The sequence below is a fragment of the Lepisma saccharinum genome, chromosome 28 (assembly GCF_977018435.1).
Source record: "Lepisma saccharinum chromosome 28, izLepSacc3.1, whole genome shotgun sequence".
Classification (NCBI taxonomy): domain Eukaryota; kingdom Metazoa; phylum Arthropoda; class Insecta; order Zygentoma; family Lepismatidae; genus Lepisma; species Lepisma saccharinum.
The window spans coordinates 20,088,590-20,109,824 of record NC_139256.1 but is presented as its reverse complement, the minus strand read 5'-3'; the positions used below and the strand labels follow the sequence as shown (position 1 = coordinate 20,109,824).

General features: G+C 37.5%; 1 protein-coding gene across 1 annotated transcript in view; it reads left to right on the top strand.

The window, feature by feature from the left end:
* The window catches only part of Akt (AKT serine/threonine protein kinase), an 89,012-nt gene that overhangs the window by 51,461 nt on the left and 16,316 nt on the right, over positions 1-21,235 (top strand). The window contains exons 4-8 of the mRNA XM_083114129.1: positions 1,675-1,909; positions 2,720-2,882; positions 12,311-12,508; positions 15,461-15,652; positions 18,250-18,378. Of these exons, the coding sequence (XP_082970255.1) occupies positions 1,675-1,909; positions 2,720-2,882; positions 12,311-12,508; positions 15,461-15,652; positions 18,250-18,378 (917 nt within the window). The remainder of the gene's footprint in view (positions 1-1,674; positions 1,910-2,719; positions 2,883-12,310; positions 12,509-15,460; positions 15,653-18,249; positions 18,379-21,235) is intronic.

Genomic DNA, 21,235 nt, shown 5'->3' with positions numbered 1-21,235 from the left:
TTGCTCACCGATGAGATTCGCGAAGGTCGTCCAAAATCAGTTGTTGTTCAAGAAAACATTGATGCTGTGCAAAACCTAATACTGCAAGATCGTCATGTGACATACTGTGAGATTGAGGCAACCATGGGCATTAGTTCCACCAGCATATATAAAATATTACATGATCATTTAGCTGTGAGAAAGGTATGTTCTCGTTGGATCCCACACAATTTGACAAAAACTCAAAAAGACGCTCGCGTCAATTGGTGCAAACAAATGCTCAATAAATACAATTGTGGTGCTTCAAAAGACGTATATAAGATTGTAAAAGGTGACGAATCATGGATATATGCATATGAGCAGTCGACTGTATGGGTGTTTCAAGATGAACCCAATCCAACAAAAGTTGTTCGCACTCGAAGCACATCGAAACAAATGGTCGCCTGTTTTTTTGGGAAAAGTGGTCATGTGGCAACTGTGCCTTTAGAGGAACGTAGAACGGTGAATTCTGAATGGTACACAACAATTTGTTTGCCAGAGGTCTTCGGTCAAATATGGAAAACAAACAAACGCCGTCGGATCATTCTTCATCAAGACAATGCCAGCTGTCACACATCTCGTCTAACAACCGACTTTATGAACAGTCAAAAAATCGACTTGATGGGTCATCCGCCGTACAGTCCTGATTTGGCACCCAATGACTTCTTCTTATTCCCGAATGTCAAGAATAAATTGCACGGACAACGATTTTTGTCGGCGGAAGACGCCGTTGATGCGTTCAAAAACCATATTATGGAGGTGTCTCAAGAAGATTGGAAAAACTGCTTTGACAAATGGTTCGAACGAATGCAAAAGTGTATTGACCATAAAGGAGAATACTTCGAAAAACAATAAAGCAGTTTTCAATGCCAAATTCCTGTTTTTTCATTGTTAGGCTCAAAATATAAATAGTGACCCTCGTACAAGCAATTGATTTCTTTGGGCTTCTAATGCAGGATTGCCTTATGCGTTCTACATCTTCCTTCGATGTTCTTGGTCGGCCAGAAGATTTTCTTTTCTCAACACTACCAGTTTCTCTGAACTGTTTCAGCCACCGATTGAAAGCTTTGTCATCTGCAGGGTTTTCTCGTGGATGCAAATGTTGCCAGTTATGTTGCACTGCGACAATCGATTTCATTTCTTTATACCACATACATCAACACAAACTCAGCCTTCTGTTGAACGGTCCACATCCTGCCACATGCCAACTCACGCTAAAGTGGAGTGAACAGAGTAGTCTCGCACTCCGCTCCCGTGTATGCGCCATGTTAAGCCTCACGGTCACACAAGGTCACACAAAACCTTAAACTTTTCTGAACATTTTAAGACGCCACACGCTATATCCATTTAATACTTCTTTTATAATAACAGTTTAATATCCCAGCAATCATTCTCGATGACCCTGTAAATTGTGTACTCCACTGTGTATGTTTGCAGCTACACTCTTTAGCACCGTATGAATAAATTTTCTCTTTAAGTAAGATCCTAATTAATTTGACTGGGCTCACTATCTGAACGCAATACTGCATGATTTCTACTTGAAAGGTTGGCCGTTGTCGAGCATGGGAAGGACAACTCATTAGATGGTTTAGTATGTTCTATCCTTTGCTCTTTCCTGATTTAAGCTTGCTTTAGTGATCATTTTCATCGTTTCAGGTGAACATATCAAGAACTGGCGGTCGAGGTACTTCGTTCTTATGGATGATGGATCCCTCATCGGCTTCAAGAACAAGCCAGAACATGGGCTCAGTGATCCCCTGAACAACTTCACCGTTAAAGGGTGTCAAATAATGAGTGTGGATAGGCCAAAGCCATACACATTTATAATTAGAGGTCTTCAATGGACAACAGTTATAGAAAGAACTTTCCATGTGGAGTCAGAAAAGGAGAGGTATGTGTCTGTTATCACATCTCTTTCGCTTACACAAGTACGTTTGCACTTGCTTTTTGTCATGCCAAATGTGTGTGAAGCACTATTATAATGAAAAAGGTGTAGAGAAACTCAGGAGGAATGCTAAATGTTTGAAAGGGATAAACATTAGTAGTATATTTTATGGATTTTTAAAAGATGTGCTAGGTATCAATTTAACAGATGCTGCTAAAGTATCTATACACAATTTTCATATATTAAGAAACAATGTTCTACTGATTAAATATTAAATTACAAATGCTCTGTGAGAAAATCGTAGTAGTAGAACTATTTGTCAGAGAGATTTGAAGTTCATTTTGATTTCTATGATAAGGTGAAGGCTGGGGTTACCAGGTCACTATAAGTAGAAACATGGGGTGATCGAACTTGGAGCATAACTTTGGGAGAGGGATGCAGTATCAAGGGGTTTTCAAAGCCATAAAAATATCATACAGAACTATTTATGTAAGTAACTGTTACATTTGTAAAATCATAAAAATTACTCGTTGCTTTTCTATTCAAGTTTTAGGAAGGTAACAAAAGTACCATTTACTTCTAAATTTTCATAACCTTTATTTTTTTGGAGGGGGAAAGTTCCCCCCTGTCTCCACCAAGTTGCGCCTATGAGTAGAAAAGAGAACATACATATTATCTCAAAATAGAGCTTGGTTTCTAAACTTCACTTATTGGTACCACCTGTAGTGGCAATTTCTGGTAATGATTTATGTAATGCTCCATGTGTGAGGGAAAGTAAATTTGAGGGTTTTTTTATTATTGTTTCCCCTCTTGCAGAGAAGACTGGGTACAAGCCATCAAGTGTGTATCAGAGAAGTTGGCAGAAACTGAGAGCAACGAGGATGTGGAAATGTCATGCATTGATGCAAATGATGACTTGAGTGTGAAATTCTCCTTGCAAGGACAATCGAACACAAAAAGCTCAGGAAAGAAAAAAGTGGTAAGGTGTCATGTGTATATATAACTAAACATACATCTTTTCTGAACCATAAACACAGTGTACTTTGCTGTCAAACTCTTCTGTTTTCTGTACAGTTAGATAAGTGATTTGAATATGTGCCTTCATAACATTACACAATGCGCAAGATGTAAATACTACTTCCCTTTGTGAATGAGTTCGTACCTTGGAGAAAGTCATTTTGTTTATGAACTAATTTTCTAATAAATTTCTGAAAATACCTAGTCTTGCCATAGATACTGTCAACAAACTTTCGGCTTGGACTGTACATCCAGTAGTCAGGCTCATAACCCATGCTTGTGCTGAAGCTCACTCCTGTCCATTGTGTGTTTGACTGTGAAAGAGTAAGCGTGTATCTGCTTGTGCTTATCATGGAGCGGGGCAAATATGAAAACAAGAGTAGCCATAATTGCTCTGCTTATAGTTGGAGAGTCACCCACTGAGATTTTCCAGCCATTAAAAACCCTGAAGATCAGCAAAAGGTTTGTGTATCTGACAATCCATAGATTCACTAAGATTGGTAGTGTGAAAGATCACCCAAGAGTTGGTATGAACAGCGGTGGCCCTTAAAGCAGTTGTGTCTCCCATCCGCCGAAATTCCATCCGGAAGCAAGTGATAATGGCATGGAAGCTGAACGTTTCACAACAATCAATGAAGAAACTTGTAACCGCTAAAATGGAAGGGTGTATGCTTCAAGCTCGAAAAGTTCGTGAGAGAGTTCCCAAAGTTCAGAGATGCCACCAGCCCTCCTCAGTCATAGTTTTGTGGGGGGGGGGGGGGGTGAGCTATGAGAGTTCCACCAGGCCTCATCTTTTGTGAAAAGGGCTTAAAAACCCGTGCAAAAGTGTATGTTGAAAGTGTCCTGGCTCTCTAATGATGCCATAGAACCAAACAATGTTTCACCATGAACCCTGGAGGTTCAAGAAAGATTCTGCCCCAGCTCATAAGTCAAGGATGACACAAAGGTGACTAGAGACCAGCGTACTCGATTTCATCTCCACTGTTGGTTGACCATTTGATAGCCCTGATCTCAATACCCTGGACAAACTGTGGTTGCTGCTAGAGGGGACTGTCTGGAAGAAGAGGGGCCCTATCATTGAACCTTTAAAGTGCTCCTTAATGGCAGCAGTGGCACAATTTCCCTCAAGACCATCCATGCTGCAATAGATGTCTTGCCAGAGAGACTTCGAGCGTGTGTGAGGGCAAAAAGTGGACATTTTGAAAACTGATTCGTGCCATTTGTGTGTAATATAAGCTCACCGGACAAAAAATTAGTCATTCTCTGGAGACCACTCTAATACCGAGTAACACCACCTCTGGCCCTGATAACTGCCTCGATTCGCCGAGGTAAGGAGTCCACAAGTTTCTGCGGGTATTCGACATCCAGTTGACACCACTCAATGATCAGAAGATCACGTAAGGCCTCCAAATAGCCGGGATGCTGATTTCGGCATTTCACCCGCTGTTCCAAATAGTCCCATCAATGTTCTGTGGTGTTAAGATCATGTGATTTAGTGGTCAGGAAGGGGTGCGAGAGGGTGCCTGGGTGTTCATCAAACCACTCACATACGCATGAACACAGCAGTTGTCATCTTGGTAAATGGGGGTGTCCACAGCATGCTCATCATGAAGATGTTGACTGAAGGGAAGCACCTGATCACCGAGAATGTTCAAATAAACATATTGGTTCATGTTCATGGTCACCTGAAAGAGTGGGCCCAGTGCATAGTAAGAAAAAATACCCCCAAAACATCACAGAATCACCCCCTGCCTGAACTACACCCTCCACACACACTTTGGATGAAATGCCTCATTTGACCTTCAGTGCACTCGAAGCCTTACGTCATTTGAAAAGAGGCAAAATCGTGATTCATCATACCACATTACATGCCTCCAGTCCACCATTGTCCAAATTTGTTGTTGTCTGGCCCATGTCAGACGTGCAACTTTATGTGTCGCTGCGAGCAAAGGCCTCTTTCGAGGTACCCGACTCCATATGTCCATGGCATGAAGTTCTCGTCACAATGTTTCCTCGAAAATTGGTTGGGATGGACCTTCAATTGCTGACTGCAACAATTCTTGTCTGCTTTGAAACCGATTGTCATTCACAAGACGTGACACTTGTCTCCGGTCCCTCTGGGTTAGGACATTTTTCCGACTACAGTTCTCACGTCGTGTTTCATTGCCATCATTGGTACACTATTCCTTGTACACACGTTGGGCAGTTCGCGTCGATACCCCAACAAATCCGGAAAATTTCCCTCACTGTGTGACCATGGGCACGCTGAAACATGATAGCCCCTTTTTCCCACTCCGACACATCCCTGGCTTTGCCCATCTTGACACACTATTTTCGTACTGGACAACATCTTGCGCACTCAACATTACTGCTATAGTCACATAGCACTGATCCAGACACAATGCACCATGCCACTCCTCTGCAATGCCATCTGTAGGGGCATCTGGATACCACCTTGCTTTTGCAGAGGGGGTGACTAATTTTTTGTCCGGTGAACTTATACGTTTAGCATACTAAATTTAAAAATCTAAAACCATATTAAACTTATTTTCAAAATAGTGTGTAACAGTATTTATGGCTAGTCTAGGTTATATTTACTGCAAACTAGTTTTAGAAACTGTGATCAAGAGTTTATCCAGAAAGAAAATTTGTGAATGGCCATTAGGTGTATTTCATATCTTCTGGGCAATTCACTATAGTTGACCCAAGTAATGGACAGAAACAAATTTGTGACATTAAACCGTACCTTCAACATTTCCATTGCTGGGAAGTGTTGTGTCATGTGGCAGTCAAGGACCTGAATAATTGGCATTTCATTCTGTGGTGTACGCCAAACCTGATTCCCCCTGATTTTTACTTATGGCAATGTTTAAAGGGGGTTTGTAATAATAATAATAATAATAATAAAGGGAGAGAGAGAGAAAATGAAGCCCACCATTGCACCTGGAGAGGAACATCGAAGGTTCTATTGTATCCATTGATGAAGCAACAGTGTGCAGGATTTCATTGTTTGGAGTGGCATGATAGGATTTATTTGGAAGTTGCAGCAACTGCTTTCATCTCCTACTATGATGTTATCACCTTTCTCATCAAACAAATTGCAGTGTCTGTGGGGCCTTCCCGATGCTAGAGGTAACGTCGTCACCTTTTAATCAACAGGTTCCAGGTTTGATACCTGGTGGAGGTACATAGTGGTTCGAATCCCACTTTAAAACTGTAGGTCCAGTACCAATTCCAAGTTAGTTTAGAAAGCTTTATATGGGTCAATTATGTAGTAAATCACTCTGTGAGAGTGTTGTTCACTATGCAGTGAAAATCCCATTTCATTATTTAGAGTAAAACAAAGAATTATGTTCTGAAATTTATTCTACTCTTTCTTATCCTATTTAACAAAGGTACTATATATTTTTTCCTAAACTATAATTTTTAAAATCTTGCTGTATCATTGCAATTATTTTTTCCATTCCATTTTCTTGCTGTACAACAACTCATGCAATATCCTGGGTAACATTCAAATGTTCAAATACATACCTCCAACTAACTAACTAACTAACTCTCTAGCCTTCTTAAACCCGAAGGTTCATGGCTGCAGCAACACAGGCCTTCCATGTTTCCCTATTTTGAGCAAGTTCTATATACTCTTTTCCATCCCTACCGATTTCCCTTAGGTCCATCTCAACGTTGTCCCTCCATCTTCGTCTTGGCCTTCCTACAGGTCTCTTACCATCAGGTTTCCCAACAAGAATCCTGTAAACTCCTCGTTCCTCTCCCATTCGTGCCACATGGCCTGCCCACCTAAGTCTTCTTGATTTAATTATTCTAATAATATCTGGACATGAATACAAATTATGTAGTTCTAAATTATGTAACCTTCTCCACTCACCTGTCTCCTCATCCCTTTTAGGTCCAAATATTTTCCTAAGGATCTTATTTTCAAATACTCTCAATTTATGTTCCTCTTTCAATGTAAGGGACCAAGATTCACATCCATATAATACTACAGGCAAAATTACTGTTTTGTATATTTTAACTTTCAGTTTCTTAGATATTAAACGAGAAGACAAAAGTTTATGAAGAGAGAAGTAACATGCATTTCCTGAATTAAGCCTACTTTTTATTTCCTCTTTAATATAATTTTCATTTGTTAATATTACTCCTAAGTATTTGAATTTGGAAACTGGTTCAAACGAGTTGTTATCAATAATTAGATTTTGATTATTACCTAACACTTGGTTTCGGCCTGTAAGCATATATTTAGTTTTCTCTTTGTTAACTTCCAAACCTATCTCTTTAGCAGTTTTGAAAAATATTTTAGCATTATTCTTAATTGTATTCACATCATCCCCCAGTAAGTCTACATCATCTGCATATGCTAACAACTGAGTCACACCATTTAATTTTAGTCCTTCTTTAGTTTCTTTTACCTTCCTAACAGCATATTCTAAGGCAAAATTAAAGAGCAATGGAGATAATGCATCTCCTTGTTTTAACCCATCATGAATTGTAAATTTGTCAGACATATTAATACCCACACGAATTTTACTTTCTGTTTCACTGGTGCATACTTTTATCATACTAACAAGCTTCTTAGGTATTCCAAACTCAACTAATATATTATATAGTTTATCTCTTTTGACTGAATCATATGCTTTTTTGAAATCAATGAATAGCTGATGGACATTTTGATTATATTCCCACTTTTTTTCAAGTGTCTGTCTGATGTGAAAAATTTGATCTGTAGTTGATCTGTTACGTTTAAATCCACATTGATAATCACCTATAATTTCATTAGCATATGGGGTTAGTCTTGTTAAAAGAATGTTAGATAATATTTTATATGTTGTTGAGAGTAGAGAAATTCCACGGTAATTATTGCAGTTCATTTTATCACCTTTTTTAAACACAGGAACAATTATGGATTCTTTCCACTGTTGAGGGATTTCTTCTTTATTCCATATTAAACAAATTAATTTATGAATTTGACATATTAATGAATTTCCACCATATTTAATTAACTCAGCTGGTATTAAATCAATGCCAGGTGCTTTGTTATTCTTTAGCCTTTTAATAGCATCTTTAACTTCAGTCAAGTTGGGTTCTGGAACTAAAGGTTCTGCTGTGTGTACTTCATTCACTTCTGATTTATCTCCTACATGGACATTTAAAAGGTCATTAAAGTAGTTCTTCCATCTATTTAGAATATCACTTGGGTCAGCTAGAAAATCACAGTCTTTATCTTTTATCAAGTTTACTTTAGGTTGCCACCCCTTTCTAAATTCATTTACACCTTTATATAAATCTCTGATATTTTTATTTTTGCTGTTTGTTTCAATTTCGTTAATTTTGGTTTTCAAGTAATCTCTTTTTTTACTTCTAAACGTGCGGTTAACTTCTCGCTTTATTCTATTATAATTGTTTAGATTTGTATCATCAGAGTTATTTAACCACCTAAGTCTAGCCTGATTTCTTATTTCTATTAGATTATGACATTCATTATCAAACCATGGCTTACTTTTTCTCGGTTTATGGTATCCTATACTTTCTTTAGCTGCTGATTCTATTGCATTACGTATGTGCTCCCAATTCTTATTTACGTCTGTTTCATTTATATTTTCATCATCATTTAAATCCTGCAAAACATCAAATCTATTTGACAGTTTAATTTGGTAATCTTTCTTAATTCTTTCATCAGTAAACTTTCCTGTATCAAATTTTAGAACTTTTAGATTTTGTTGCTTATGATTTATCACTGAGAGTCTTTCTCTTAATTTAGCAATTACTAAATAATGGTCACTAGCACAGTCAGCACCTCTATGTGTACGAACGTCAATTATACTAGTATGCCTTCTCTTATCAATGAGAATATGATCTATCTGATTGTGAGTTTTACCATCTGGAGAAGACCAGGTATATTTATGGATATCTTTATGTTTAAAAGTGGTACTTTTCACAATTAAATTCTTTGAGGTTGCAAAAGTAATCAATCTTATACCATTATCATTACTTAATTCATGAAGACTTTCTTTACCAATCGTGGGTTTAAATGTCTCTTCTTTGCCAATTTGTGCATTACAGTCACCTAACAGAATTTTCATATCATACTGAGAAAATTTATCAAAGACCTGTTCTAACTCTGCATAAAAATCATCTTTAGTATTATCATCTTTATCTTCCGTTGGTGCATGTATGTTTATTAAAATAATTTTACACCACCTACCCTGTAAAACTGCATATGATATCCTATCATTAATAAATTCTACTGTTTTAAGAGCCGATATAATTCTATTATTTATGAAAAAGCCTGTTCCAAAATTATGATTTTCAGTACCACCATAGAAAAAAGTATAATTTTTAGTTTTACAATTCCCTTCTCCTGGCCACCTAACTTCCTGGACAGCTACTACATCTAATTTATACTTAACTATCTCATTAACTGTACACTGAAATGCCCCAGGCCGGTAAAGGCTCAGAACATTCCAGGTGCCTAATTTAATATCCTTCTTCCTAACGTAGATCTTATCCTTAGTCCAGAGACCTCCCAAAGTAGTCCCCACCCGGAGATCCGAACGGGGGACTATTTTACCTCCGGAATATTTTACCTTGGGAACATCCATGGCCTTATATTGTTGTTTCTTGACATGTGTTTTTACAGTGCAGAGTTGTCAGCTCTACGCCTAACCCCCAATATGAATGGAGGAACTACTACACAAGACAAACACAAACAAATTAGACACCACAACTACTACGCAAGACAAAACCAACATACTAGACAGCACAACTACTACACATACATACTAGACAGCACAACTACAACACAAGACACATACATACACACCACCGATACTACACAAGACAAACAGAAACACATTATACAGCATAACTACTACACAAAATAAACACAAACACACTAGGCACTACAACTACTACAAAAACACTTTAAAAAAAAAAAAAAAAAATTGATAAAAAAATGCGAATACACGCCAAAAAATAATCCGCGAAGCAGACAGGTAAGTAGAAATGTCAAATGTCACACTGGCTTTGTTCACATGATGCTTATTCTTTATGTTGGAGTACTAAATCAGAATTTTAAATTTTATTTGTTATGTACCCTAATTACCCTATGAGTGTGTGCCTTGGCTGCCACTACTTTCATCAGGTGGTGAGAAGGTACCAATCTACTATAGCTCAAACAGACCTCCCCACCTTCACACAAGAAACCACTCACCGTAATAAGTTCCTGTAGCATTGCCCAACATATGGAAGGTGCCCCCCGCCATGCCTGAATGTATCATAGCGGAAATTATTTTTTCCAACTATGTTTGCCTAACCTAACCAAACCCAACCCTACATATCGCTTCCTGGGGATGGAACAAATTTTAACTATGTTTGCCCAACCTAACGTTACGTAATGTTTCTTGGTAATATTCACTCCATCCTCAAGAAACACTACGTAAGGCTAGGCTAGGTTTAGTCAGGCATAGTTAAACAAAAATAACAATTTCCGCTATGATACACTCACACACGACAGAAAACATCCCCCAGATGCCAGACAATGCCACAGGAACCTCCCACGGTAAGCAGCTTACCGTGCAAAAATGAAGAAATCTGTATGAACTACAGCAAATTAGTACCAAATACATACCTCCTCTTGCAGAATTCTCATACTTAAGCATGAACTGTTCATATTCAGTACCCGAAATTTCCGCCACATTGCCTGCAAAATAATCTGTGCACAATCTATGATGGTTCATTATATCTACTTCATATGTATAATAATAATTGATTTGTTATTTTTTACTGCAATATTTGTGCACACCAGCCTTGGCAGTTGCACTATATTTCTTAACTTATAAGCTGTTACTAATCTGCCTACCTGCACTTTATCTTCCCTCTGGGGTTCGGTGCACCCTCTTCTCTACTTAATTTGGCTAGGGATATCTTTATATGGAAAGGCACTTGGGTTGCAACAGGATATAGGGGGTAAATTATTTTGTCCAGCTGTTAAATCAAAAAACATAATTTTTGAAATTTAGTAACTTTAATTAACTGCAGTTTGATATGTACAGAAGTGTTTCTGATTGTCACTTTTCACTAATAATTGGGCCAAAATTCTAAATTTAGAAGTTTCAAATTCTTATTGCTTATTGGAACAAGGCTGCTCAGTGCACATAATTACTTCAAAGTGCAAACCCCTTTGTACTTATTGTTCAGTCACACAGACTCTAGCTAATGGTGTATGTTGCCATTGGCCCTTTCTTTTTTAACTTTTAAGAGCCCAAACAGCCACTTTTTCGACAATGTTTGAGATAGGATGATAGTACAAGGTGGAGCAAATAGAATGCATGTTTTTGGAATAAGTGTAACATCGTTGATTTTCAAGATACAAATGTTTTATAAACACCAAAACCATGAAATGCAGTTTGGATAGGTATACAGTGATGATTTTAGTATGGAAGATGATGTCTGAAAGATGACGTCCTCGTTCCATACACACATCCGGAACCTCTCCTCAGAGTTCCACATTGCCCTTGCCAACATTTTATCTGACAAAGCAAGCTGCATTTTCTGCGCAAGTCAAAGGTCTACGTTCGCAAATCTCGTACAGTCGATGAGCTGAAAGTTGTCATTCGTGAAGAAATTACAGCTGTCCCAGACAAAATGTTGGCAAGGGCAATGCGGAAGTTTGAGAAGAGGCTCCGGATGTGTGTACAGCAACAAGGACATCATCTTCCATACTTAAATCATGACTGTATACCTATCAAAACTGCACTTCTTACTGATGGCTTTGGTGTTTATAAAATGTTTGTATCTTGAAAATCAACGATGTTACACTTATTCCAAAAGCATGTGTTCTTTTTGCACCACCCAGTACAAAGAAATTACAGTGAAACCTTGATTTTACGTTTTTCATGGGATCAAGCTGAAGAAACTGAAAATGAGGGAAAATGTAAAATTGGGTAAATTTTATAGCATTTTGCTCTATTGGGACCATCAAAATTGAATGTATAATGCAGGGAAAATGTAAAATCGGAGTTTCGCTGTACAAAGGTAGATATACATAGAATTATGCACCTAAAAAAATACATAATAAATTGATTTACGCTAATTACTCAGTTTTGCACAAGTACCTACGTAATTAAGTAGCATATCCATAAAATCATGATAATTAAAAAAATTTGACCTCACCCAGGGTCAAGATAACAAAATCTGCACTTGTTTCCCATGTTAAACATAGCTTCACAGGAACATCAGAATTATGCTTTCAATGGATGAATTTTATGCAAACTGAATATCTTCATTTAGCTATATTCATGGTACATTATCAACTGATTTTTGTCTTCATTGCTGTAATAAATTTAAATATATATTCTTGTTTCTTTTTCATTCTAGACATTAGAAAATTTTGAATTTCTGAAGGTTCTTGGCAAAGGAACATTTGGAAAAGTTATATTGTGTAGAGAAAAGACAACGGGTCATCTATACGCAATCAAAATTTTGAAAAAGGAGGTGATTATCAAGAAAGATGAAGTAGCTCATACGCTGACGGAAAATAGGGTCTTAAGGACAACAAATCATCCCTTTCTAATTGTAAGTAATTGTTGTAGCTAATTCTTAAATATACACAAGGGCTGTTCAAAAAGAAACTGAACTTTTACAAAATTGAGAAAATGGTAATATCCACCAGCTATTTAAACCTGTCTCCTTCAAAGTGCTCTCCTCTACTGTGCACACATCATTCCCAGCGTTTCTTCCAGTCCTGCTGGAACTCCAGTTTTGAAATGACCTGTATGTCTCATAGCGAATTCTCCTTGTTCTCTTCTGTTGTCTGGAATGTGTGACCTCTGAGGGTTGATTTCATCTTGGGGAAGAGGAAGAAGTGTGCTGCTGCCAAATCTGGTCAGTAGTCTGGTTGTGGGACTACCGGTGTCTGGTGCTTTGCCAAAAACTCCTGGATAACAAGTGAGGAATGAGCATGTGCATTATGAACCATCCAGGACTTGTTCTCCCAGATCTGTGGCCTATTGCGCCACACCTTTTCTCATAATCGTTGCATGACGTTAGCATAGAATGCTGCAACTTCACGTGCGGTGAAACGACGTTTTGCATGCATGACTTCCCGCACCCTTTCCACATGATCGATGTCTGTAGAGGTGGATGGGCATGCAGATTTTAGTGTTGTCCTCGATGGAAGTTTGACCCGATCTGAAACATCTGTATCATTCGTAACACTGTGTTCAACTGAAACATTCCTCGCCGTAGGCTTCATGTAACAAGTTGTACATCTCTCTGAAAGTTTTCTGCAATTCCATTTCACACATACACACTGGTAAGGTAACGGAAAATCGCCTCGGATACTCAACACACCTGCACTCAATGTGATCTACTGTGTTACTGCGGGTAGCTGCAGCTTTGAAACTGGGCCAAGTTATTAACGAAGGACACAACTAGGCACCATCTCTGTTGATTCTGTTCAACAAATTTATATACAAAAGATCTTTGAACAGCCCTTGTGTTAGTAAAGTAAGCTGTACTGTTGCCATTATAATGCCAGTATAATTATGAGTGTTTCTGTTAGGTAGTTGTTTGGTTAATGTAAATTTCTACACAAGTATCTCATTGCAAAGTATTTATTATAATTATTATTATTGTGTGTAGATGATGATTAATATATTTGAATATTTACACACACAACTATTTATTGTATTAATTATATCCACTCTTCACTGCATGTAGCAGTATTATGACTTTTCAAATACAATTATTGTATATGTATATTAGCATGTGTATAACCAATTGGTGCTGAAGTCGTGAGTATCACTCAACACACTCCGCTACTGAGACAAGAGCACTTGGTTTCGTACCCCATTACAGTACAGTGTCTGTGATACAAAAGTGTTCTACCATGGAGGAAACGTAACTTTAGAAATGGATTTATCTGCATTTCTGATTAATGAAATTTGATGAACATTTATTAATAGTATAAATGCTTGTTTTACTGGAATTTTCCTTTGAGTAGTGTGTGATTTACAATCTAAAAGTTGCAATAGTGCCTTCATGACTCGTAGCCCTGGAGATGGTGCATAGTTGCAATGAAAGGTCGCAGTGGATAAACTGGGTCTTTGGAAGCTTGCAAGGCTCTCAGATACTCGTGGATTTCTATGCTTGGAGCATCGAAACCCAGGCCATGTTGGTTGAGAGGAGGAGGAAAATTTGCCTTGCAACTAGACTGGTGTAGTAAGAGAAATCAGGCGATCTGTAGGCTCTGCCTGTAACTAATTACACGTGTGATTTCATTATCTAATTCTATGACTGAGCTCCTGAAACACTACAAACGTATTTATTTTCTTATGTGTAAATTATGCAAGAATGGTGTAACAATATGCAGTATTGGCCAAATTATTGGACTCGTAAAAAAGAAGTACATTTCCTTGTTTTGAAAGTGTTCTAACTAAACATATTTGACGATTGTTACTCCCTCTGTCCCACAATTATTGTCCAGTACACCTTTGTTGTCTCATAATAATTGCCCGATATTCAAACTGTGACATTGGTGTATACAGAAGAACAACATGAAACATGGGAATGAGTCATACAACTTTACTACTCAAGGATCAGTACAAATTGTGCTTTCCATCTGCATCTTCGTCTGTCATTTCCGTACTACCATTTTGGCATACCGGACTATAATTATGGGACAGAGGGAGTATAACTTTTTATGGGATGTAAACTGTTTGTCTGCTTCGATATAATCTTGTTTCCCCACAATCTTTTCTTTTACTGTGTCTCAAGAACGGTGGCAGCACGATTCTTTTCTCATTTTTCACATTTACAAAAATGCCTGAAACAATATGTACATTGTTTAATGTGTTATTTATACTATTTGTTTGGTTATAGCAGAGGAAATATTAATTCAGATTGCTGAAAGGGTGTTCTTTATTTGCATCTTCGGAGCAACATGTAATGTCATAAACCACGTGGTGTGAAATTTAGAAATAAGAGTGATAAAGAAATTGTACACAAGCAGTGATTAAAGTGGACTCGAAAAGAGCCAAAGGTGGTTATATAAAGTACTCACAGTACTTGAGGTGTATAACAATGCAATGTGTATTACAAGACATTAAATCTGTCAAATTTCTCTACATAAAGAGATTATCTATGTTTCATTTTTTCAACTAATGAGTCCAGTAATTTGGCCAATACTGTAGAAACAATTCTGATGTAGGATTGAACACACCATGACTACCTCCATGGCTGGGTGGTTAGTGCAACGTGCTACGAGGCCAGGTGTCCTGGGTTTGAATCGTGACCTGGGCATGGGTGTTTTTTTGTTCTCATTTTTTGATAGTGATAAAGTGGTAGAAAGGCCAAGTAAAATAAACGTAATCAGTCAATCAATGAACACACCACATTTGGTGAAAATTAATTACTACTACTGAAAAAATAAAGTTGGTGATACTTGTTCTCTCTGTCTTGCTTCAGAGTTTGACTTTTGTATGTTATAGAATACAAGACTAAGCAGAATTGTTCTTTCTTTTTCAGTCTTTAAAATATTCCTTTCAAACAGCTGATAGATTGTGTTTTGTCATGGAATATGTAAATGGTGGCGAATTGTTTTTCCATTTGTCGAGGGAGAGAGTCTTCGCAGAGGAAAGGACAAGATTTTATGGAGCTGAAATAATATCTGCATTAGCTTATTTGCATGAAGAAGGCATAATTTATAGGGATTTAAAAGTGAGTAATTTCCACACAATTGTACTTAATATTAATTATGAAATAGTGTACTGTTGAAATTGAGTGGTTTTTCATTGTTGCATGAAATGTTTCCGTTCTATTCTTTAGTTCATCTAATGATGAATTGGGTAACTAATAGAGATTCTGAGTATTTGATTGATAATTTTGAACATTAGTATTTTGGAATTTTGCCACGTCCCGGAGAGGGTGACACCAGTCTGGCTTAGGCTAGGGTAAAACATGAGATTCTCAGGGCAACTAAAACTGATTGATAACTTATTATAGAAGGAAGAAAAAACAAAGGAAACAACTTTAACCTACTACGGAAGGTACAATGCACCGTATATTCTTAATTTTCATATTACATTAAATTTATATACAGGATTGTATTTAAAGCTGTCTCTTTGTTTCTTGATCACATATATCTCTATTAAACATATTTCATCTACAGAAAGGCTTCTTCTTTCTGGATACGTGATGAACTACTTCTTCTATTTGGCTAAAAAGCTGCTTCTTCTTCTTTCTAGATACGTGATGAACTACTTCTATTTGGCTAACAAGCTTCTTCTTTTTTCTGGATACATTATGGACTACTTCTTCTATTTGGCTAATGATCATCTTCTATTCCCTTCAAGGATACATGATGGACTTCTTCTATTTGGCTAAAAATCTTCTTCTTCTATTGATTGGTTAATAGGCTTCTTCTTCTACTAGTCGACAGTCTTCTTCTTCCATTAATTAGTAGAAGTCTTCTTATACTTCTTCAATATATTTATTCTCATATTGATTACTAGACTTCTTCTATTAGTTGATAAGACAAAATTTTCTATTGGTTAATAGACTTCTTCTTCTACTAATTGATAGTCTTCTTCTACTAATCAATGAAATCATATGCCTTTTATATATTTATTCTTCTAGTAAATATATCTCTTATTTACCAAGGCACCTAAATCCAAATTCCTTCATTGGATTGATTTCTGTATCTTCCCTGCTATATTTCCCTTCTTTTTGTCGAAGATACAACAATAATTTAAATCAATATTTTGCTGCGCAATAGCGTAATACAAGCAGAAAAAAGGTGTTAATCGAAGGGCGCTGCCTGTCCCGTGCTTGACCTCGATCTGGGTCAGCAAGAGATGCGCCACAACGGAAGTGCTTGGGGGCTGCCACTGAGTTGGTGCCGCACTGGGGAAAACAACCAGAAAGGTCTAGTGGGAAAACTCCTTCCCACTAAGAACTTATAGATATATAATTGTATTCGCTTTTTAACTTCATTAATCTTTACATACAATCATATATGCTGCACGTGTCGATCATTTCTTTATCTCGCCTTTATCCATCTCCAATGTCTATCTCAATTCATAAATTTATGTCAGCACAATTCATTTCAGTTCACCAAACACACTCATTCAATTCGCATGCGCATTGTTACTATAATCTGCGATCCTAATATTTCTTCTGCGTGCTACCATCTATGATTCCTTTAACAACGTAGTGCTGAGTCTTTGGATAAGATAAATATCAGATTCTTGTACTCTGAAGTGAAATTGAATAGTTTTGATACATTTGGAACAAGCTCCTGCATTGTGTGATAAAAACCTTCCTCACATTCTTAGAAATAAATTGCTTAAGATGCATATGTATCGCACACATACACACACATTGACTGAGGACATTGAGTGACTTACAATCTTGCTACAAAAGGTTCTGTGTTTAAGTCCACGCCTGGGCATGAGTGCTCCTTGGTGACTGTCCCTTCATCAATTTCACCTATCATTCATTCGACCAGAGTGCTTCAGAATCTAGAATCGCCGAATTCCCGTCATCTGGTAGTGCAGCACATATTTCGACGGCTTATGTCTTTATCTGCCTGTTCTGATGTCCGCTTCTGCTGGACCCCTAGTCACGTGGACATAAGGGGAACGAAGCAGTCGATGCTGCTGCCAAGTCTGTTGATGCAGATGGCAACGTTCTGGTCTACCCTCTGCCAGCTAGTGACCTGCAGAATGTGTTTCGTTGTTGCCTCTTTGACACTTGACAGAAGAGTGGGATCTGTAATGGTAACAAGATTAACGCTATTAAGCATGGCATTCCTTGTCCCTCTCATCGAGAAGTTCTTCTCACTCGACTGCATATTGAACACAGCCATCTAACCCATGGTCACTTGCTGCAAGGCCTGGACCCTCCGATGTGTCATGTTTGTAACATCATTTTAAGTATTCATCATATTCTTGTTGAATATGCCAATTTTGCTAGCCTCAGGCAACTTCCCAACTGTTTGTCATCCCTGTTGGGAGATGACAACAGTGTTTTATCAAATATTTTTAGCTTTTTGCGAAGAGTTGGTCTCTTCCACTGTCATTGAGGAAGTTTTTAGTTTATTCTCGCATTTTAATGTTTTCTGTTTGTGTTGTGCTTGTCCCTTTACAATCTTGAACTTTTAAAATTTTCTAAAGATGTTTCTTACACACCTTGTTTCAACATTTTAAGTAAGAATTTTAGATAAGGGGAAATTTACAAATTAAATATGTAGGTGTGCATACATTGTATCTTGAAGGTGATATTTTCACTAATGTAGGTGCACTTTTATCTTCCAGCTTGAAAACTTGTTGTTGGATAAAGACGGACATATCAAAATTGCTGATTTTGGACTCTGCAAAGAAGATATCACATATGGTAGGACAACCAAAACATTTTGTGGAACTCCTGAATATTTAGCTCCAGAGGTAAGTGTAAGAACATTTATGTTGTGTAAGCCTGTTAGGTGAATGCAATAACAAATGGATAAGTAAAAACTAGGGATGGGCCGATATGAAATTCTGGCCGATATCGATAAAGTACCGATATAAAATTTACCAATACCGATAACCAATATTCTACCAATCCAATATAAAATTAGATATGGTACTTGAAGAACATGAAATGTTTCTTGATCTCCTTAAAAAATGTGTGTTTTGAGGTGACTGCAGTGCAAAAGAAGTTGAATATTTAGACAATTACTTTTTTAAAAAGTAGGGCATTGAGATTGTCCATAAAAATTACAACAAAATGGCAGAATTTTGCATTAAATTATAAGATATTTATCGATATATCGGATCGGTAAAATAATCAGTAATTTTACTGATAAACCGATACACCAATATGCCTATATCGGCCGACACCGATAGAGTACCGATTGATCGGTCCCATCCCTACTAAAAACAATGATTCATAACATGTTCAATAATACTTTGGGTGCCAGAAGTATAAATAATACAGTGTTTTTGTATGTATTCAATTTTGATATGTGATCATGTGAGGTGGTATGCAGTAAATAATGACGTTATATCTTCAAATTGTAAATAGGTTCAAATTTAATCACTCACCCAAAATGTAATCCTCCCATGGGAGTCACTACCAACATCCTAATCGGAACCCAACAAAGATGTTGAAAATGTGTAACGGAGTTTGTGTTTGTGTACACACACAACAGTACAAACAGTATTTTGTATTGTGTAAACATGGGAACCCTGAAAGGGTTTTTTTTTAGTCATTCTGACTTCATTCCTAAAGATTCTCCTTTGTAAAGCACTCTTGTTATAAAGAAAATATACACACACAACAGCGCAGGTCATAAATTTGTAATTTTCTGTTTGTGGGACAGAGTGGTTACTGGTCACTGTCTGATAACGTGCCTGTGTATCACACATGTGACCATGTGTCAAGGCCAACACCTGTGGGCGTACCAATGAAAACAACATTGTCTGAGGAGAAACTTCTTGTTCATATGCTCCTACATCACTATTGGAAAAGGTGGTTTAATGCTACACCTACAGCGAAGAATGCAGCAATAAAATGATTCTGGAAACACAATTCTTGTCAAAAATCCGACATGTGGGCAACCTGTAACCAACCCTACTCCAAGCTGTCAAAGAGCCCTCTATGATAGTAGAAGAGGTCCAGGCAAGTCGAATGGTTTCCCATGAGTTGACCCCAGATCAAGCTCAGCAAGATGCCACCCTTTTGTTGCAAACAAGTCTTTGATAGAGAATCATAACAATAATGAATAAAGTGGGTCTTTCTTCATTATTGTGAGACTGGAAACCAATGGCTGTGCCCAACAGAAGAGGGGCCAAGCATTTGTTCAAAGACAGCTTGTTGAGGAGAAGATGGTGTTGTGTGTGGTAGAACTTTGAAGGTCCTGTGCACTATGAGCTTGGGTCATCGATAGGAACGTGTATGGAGATCAGCTGCAGCGAGTGTATGATGTTCTGCTCCAGTGTTAACCACAAATTGTGAACCAAAGAAAGTCCTCGTGCAGCATGAATAGAATCCCATGTATCAGGTCAGGAATAGTTCAGCAGAAAATTCAGGTCTTGAATGGTCTGGAAATCTATAGCACCTTGCCCCATCCACCTGGTTTGTTCCATGATGCAATTCTTGAGGTGCAGTAGTTTGATTCCTTGGAGGAAGTGGCAATTAGCATCAAGTCTTTTTGCCTTAAACCAAGCTGCTTCTTATCACTATTTTTTTGTTTTAAGTCCACTTTATGCAGAGAGAGGCTAATCGGGACTAGACCTAGAGTTTAAAGTGGGATCCGAACAACTATGTTTGTCATCAGGGTATCAAACCTGGAACCCTTTGATTATAAGGTGGCAATAATACCACTGCACCACTGTAGAGGCTAACTAAGGAAAGTGCACCCCTGTTTGGATATTGAAGGACTTTACAGAATAACCAACTGTTAACTGCATGTGGTGAGGGATGAACATGATACCCACAAACACCATGAATTTATAATTCACTCTTGAGAGATGTGTGTAGCAGTGTTGCCACAATCTGATGGCAAAACTTCCCTTTTTTGACTAATTTTCCCTTCAACTAAAAAAAAATCATGGGTATAATAATAATAATAAGTTTATTTTTAAGTGCTGATAATAAATAAGTAGTAATAATAATATAAATAAGTACAGAGCATTCCCTGACATTCGCTACGAGACTTGGTGGCAAGCGGCCCAGCATCAGTGCTTGTCTTTCCCGGTGAACAGGGTCCGCGACAGTCGCTAGAGTCGGCTATTAAAATTACAGTTTTCATATTGTGTACTAACCTTGACTACAGAAGGAGTTGAAAATGATGTCCCTCTTTTGCAACACAATCCTGGCATCACCGAAGGAAATTGGCATTTACACGTGCAAGTTCGTCTACTGTAATTCTCCCGATTTCTCGTACAATACTCTCTCTTAACTCACGGATGGTATGTGGATTGTCTTTGTATACTTTATTTTTTAGATTTCCCCATTTTTCTTTCCACTTTTATTCAGAACTGACTCTGTTACTTTAGATGCACAAAGAAGAGACCAATTAACCTCTTGTGTAAGCGGTAATGAAATAAAAAAATAAATATTTGCTAATTGCACATTTGTTTTTGCCTACCGAGGAGGAAAAACAATAATTAAAATGGGTACTGCTTATGGATATAATAATCCTAATTTATTGTGTTAAATGTGAGAAAAGTAAAGATAACAGGGTTCCCATTGACCTGAAATAGTCAAGGAAACTGAATTAGGTTTTAAATAATGATTTAATAATTTTAAAGCTGGGGA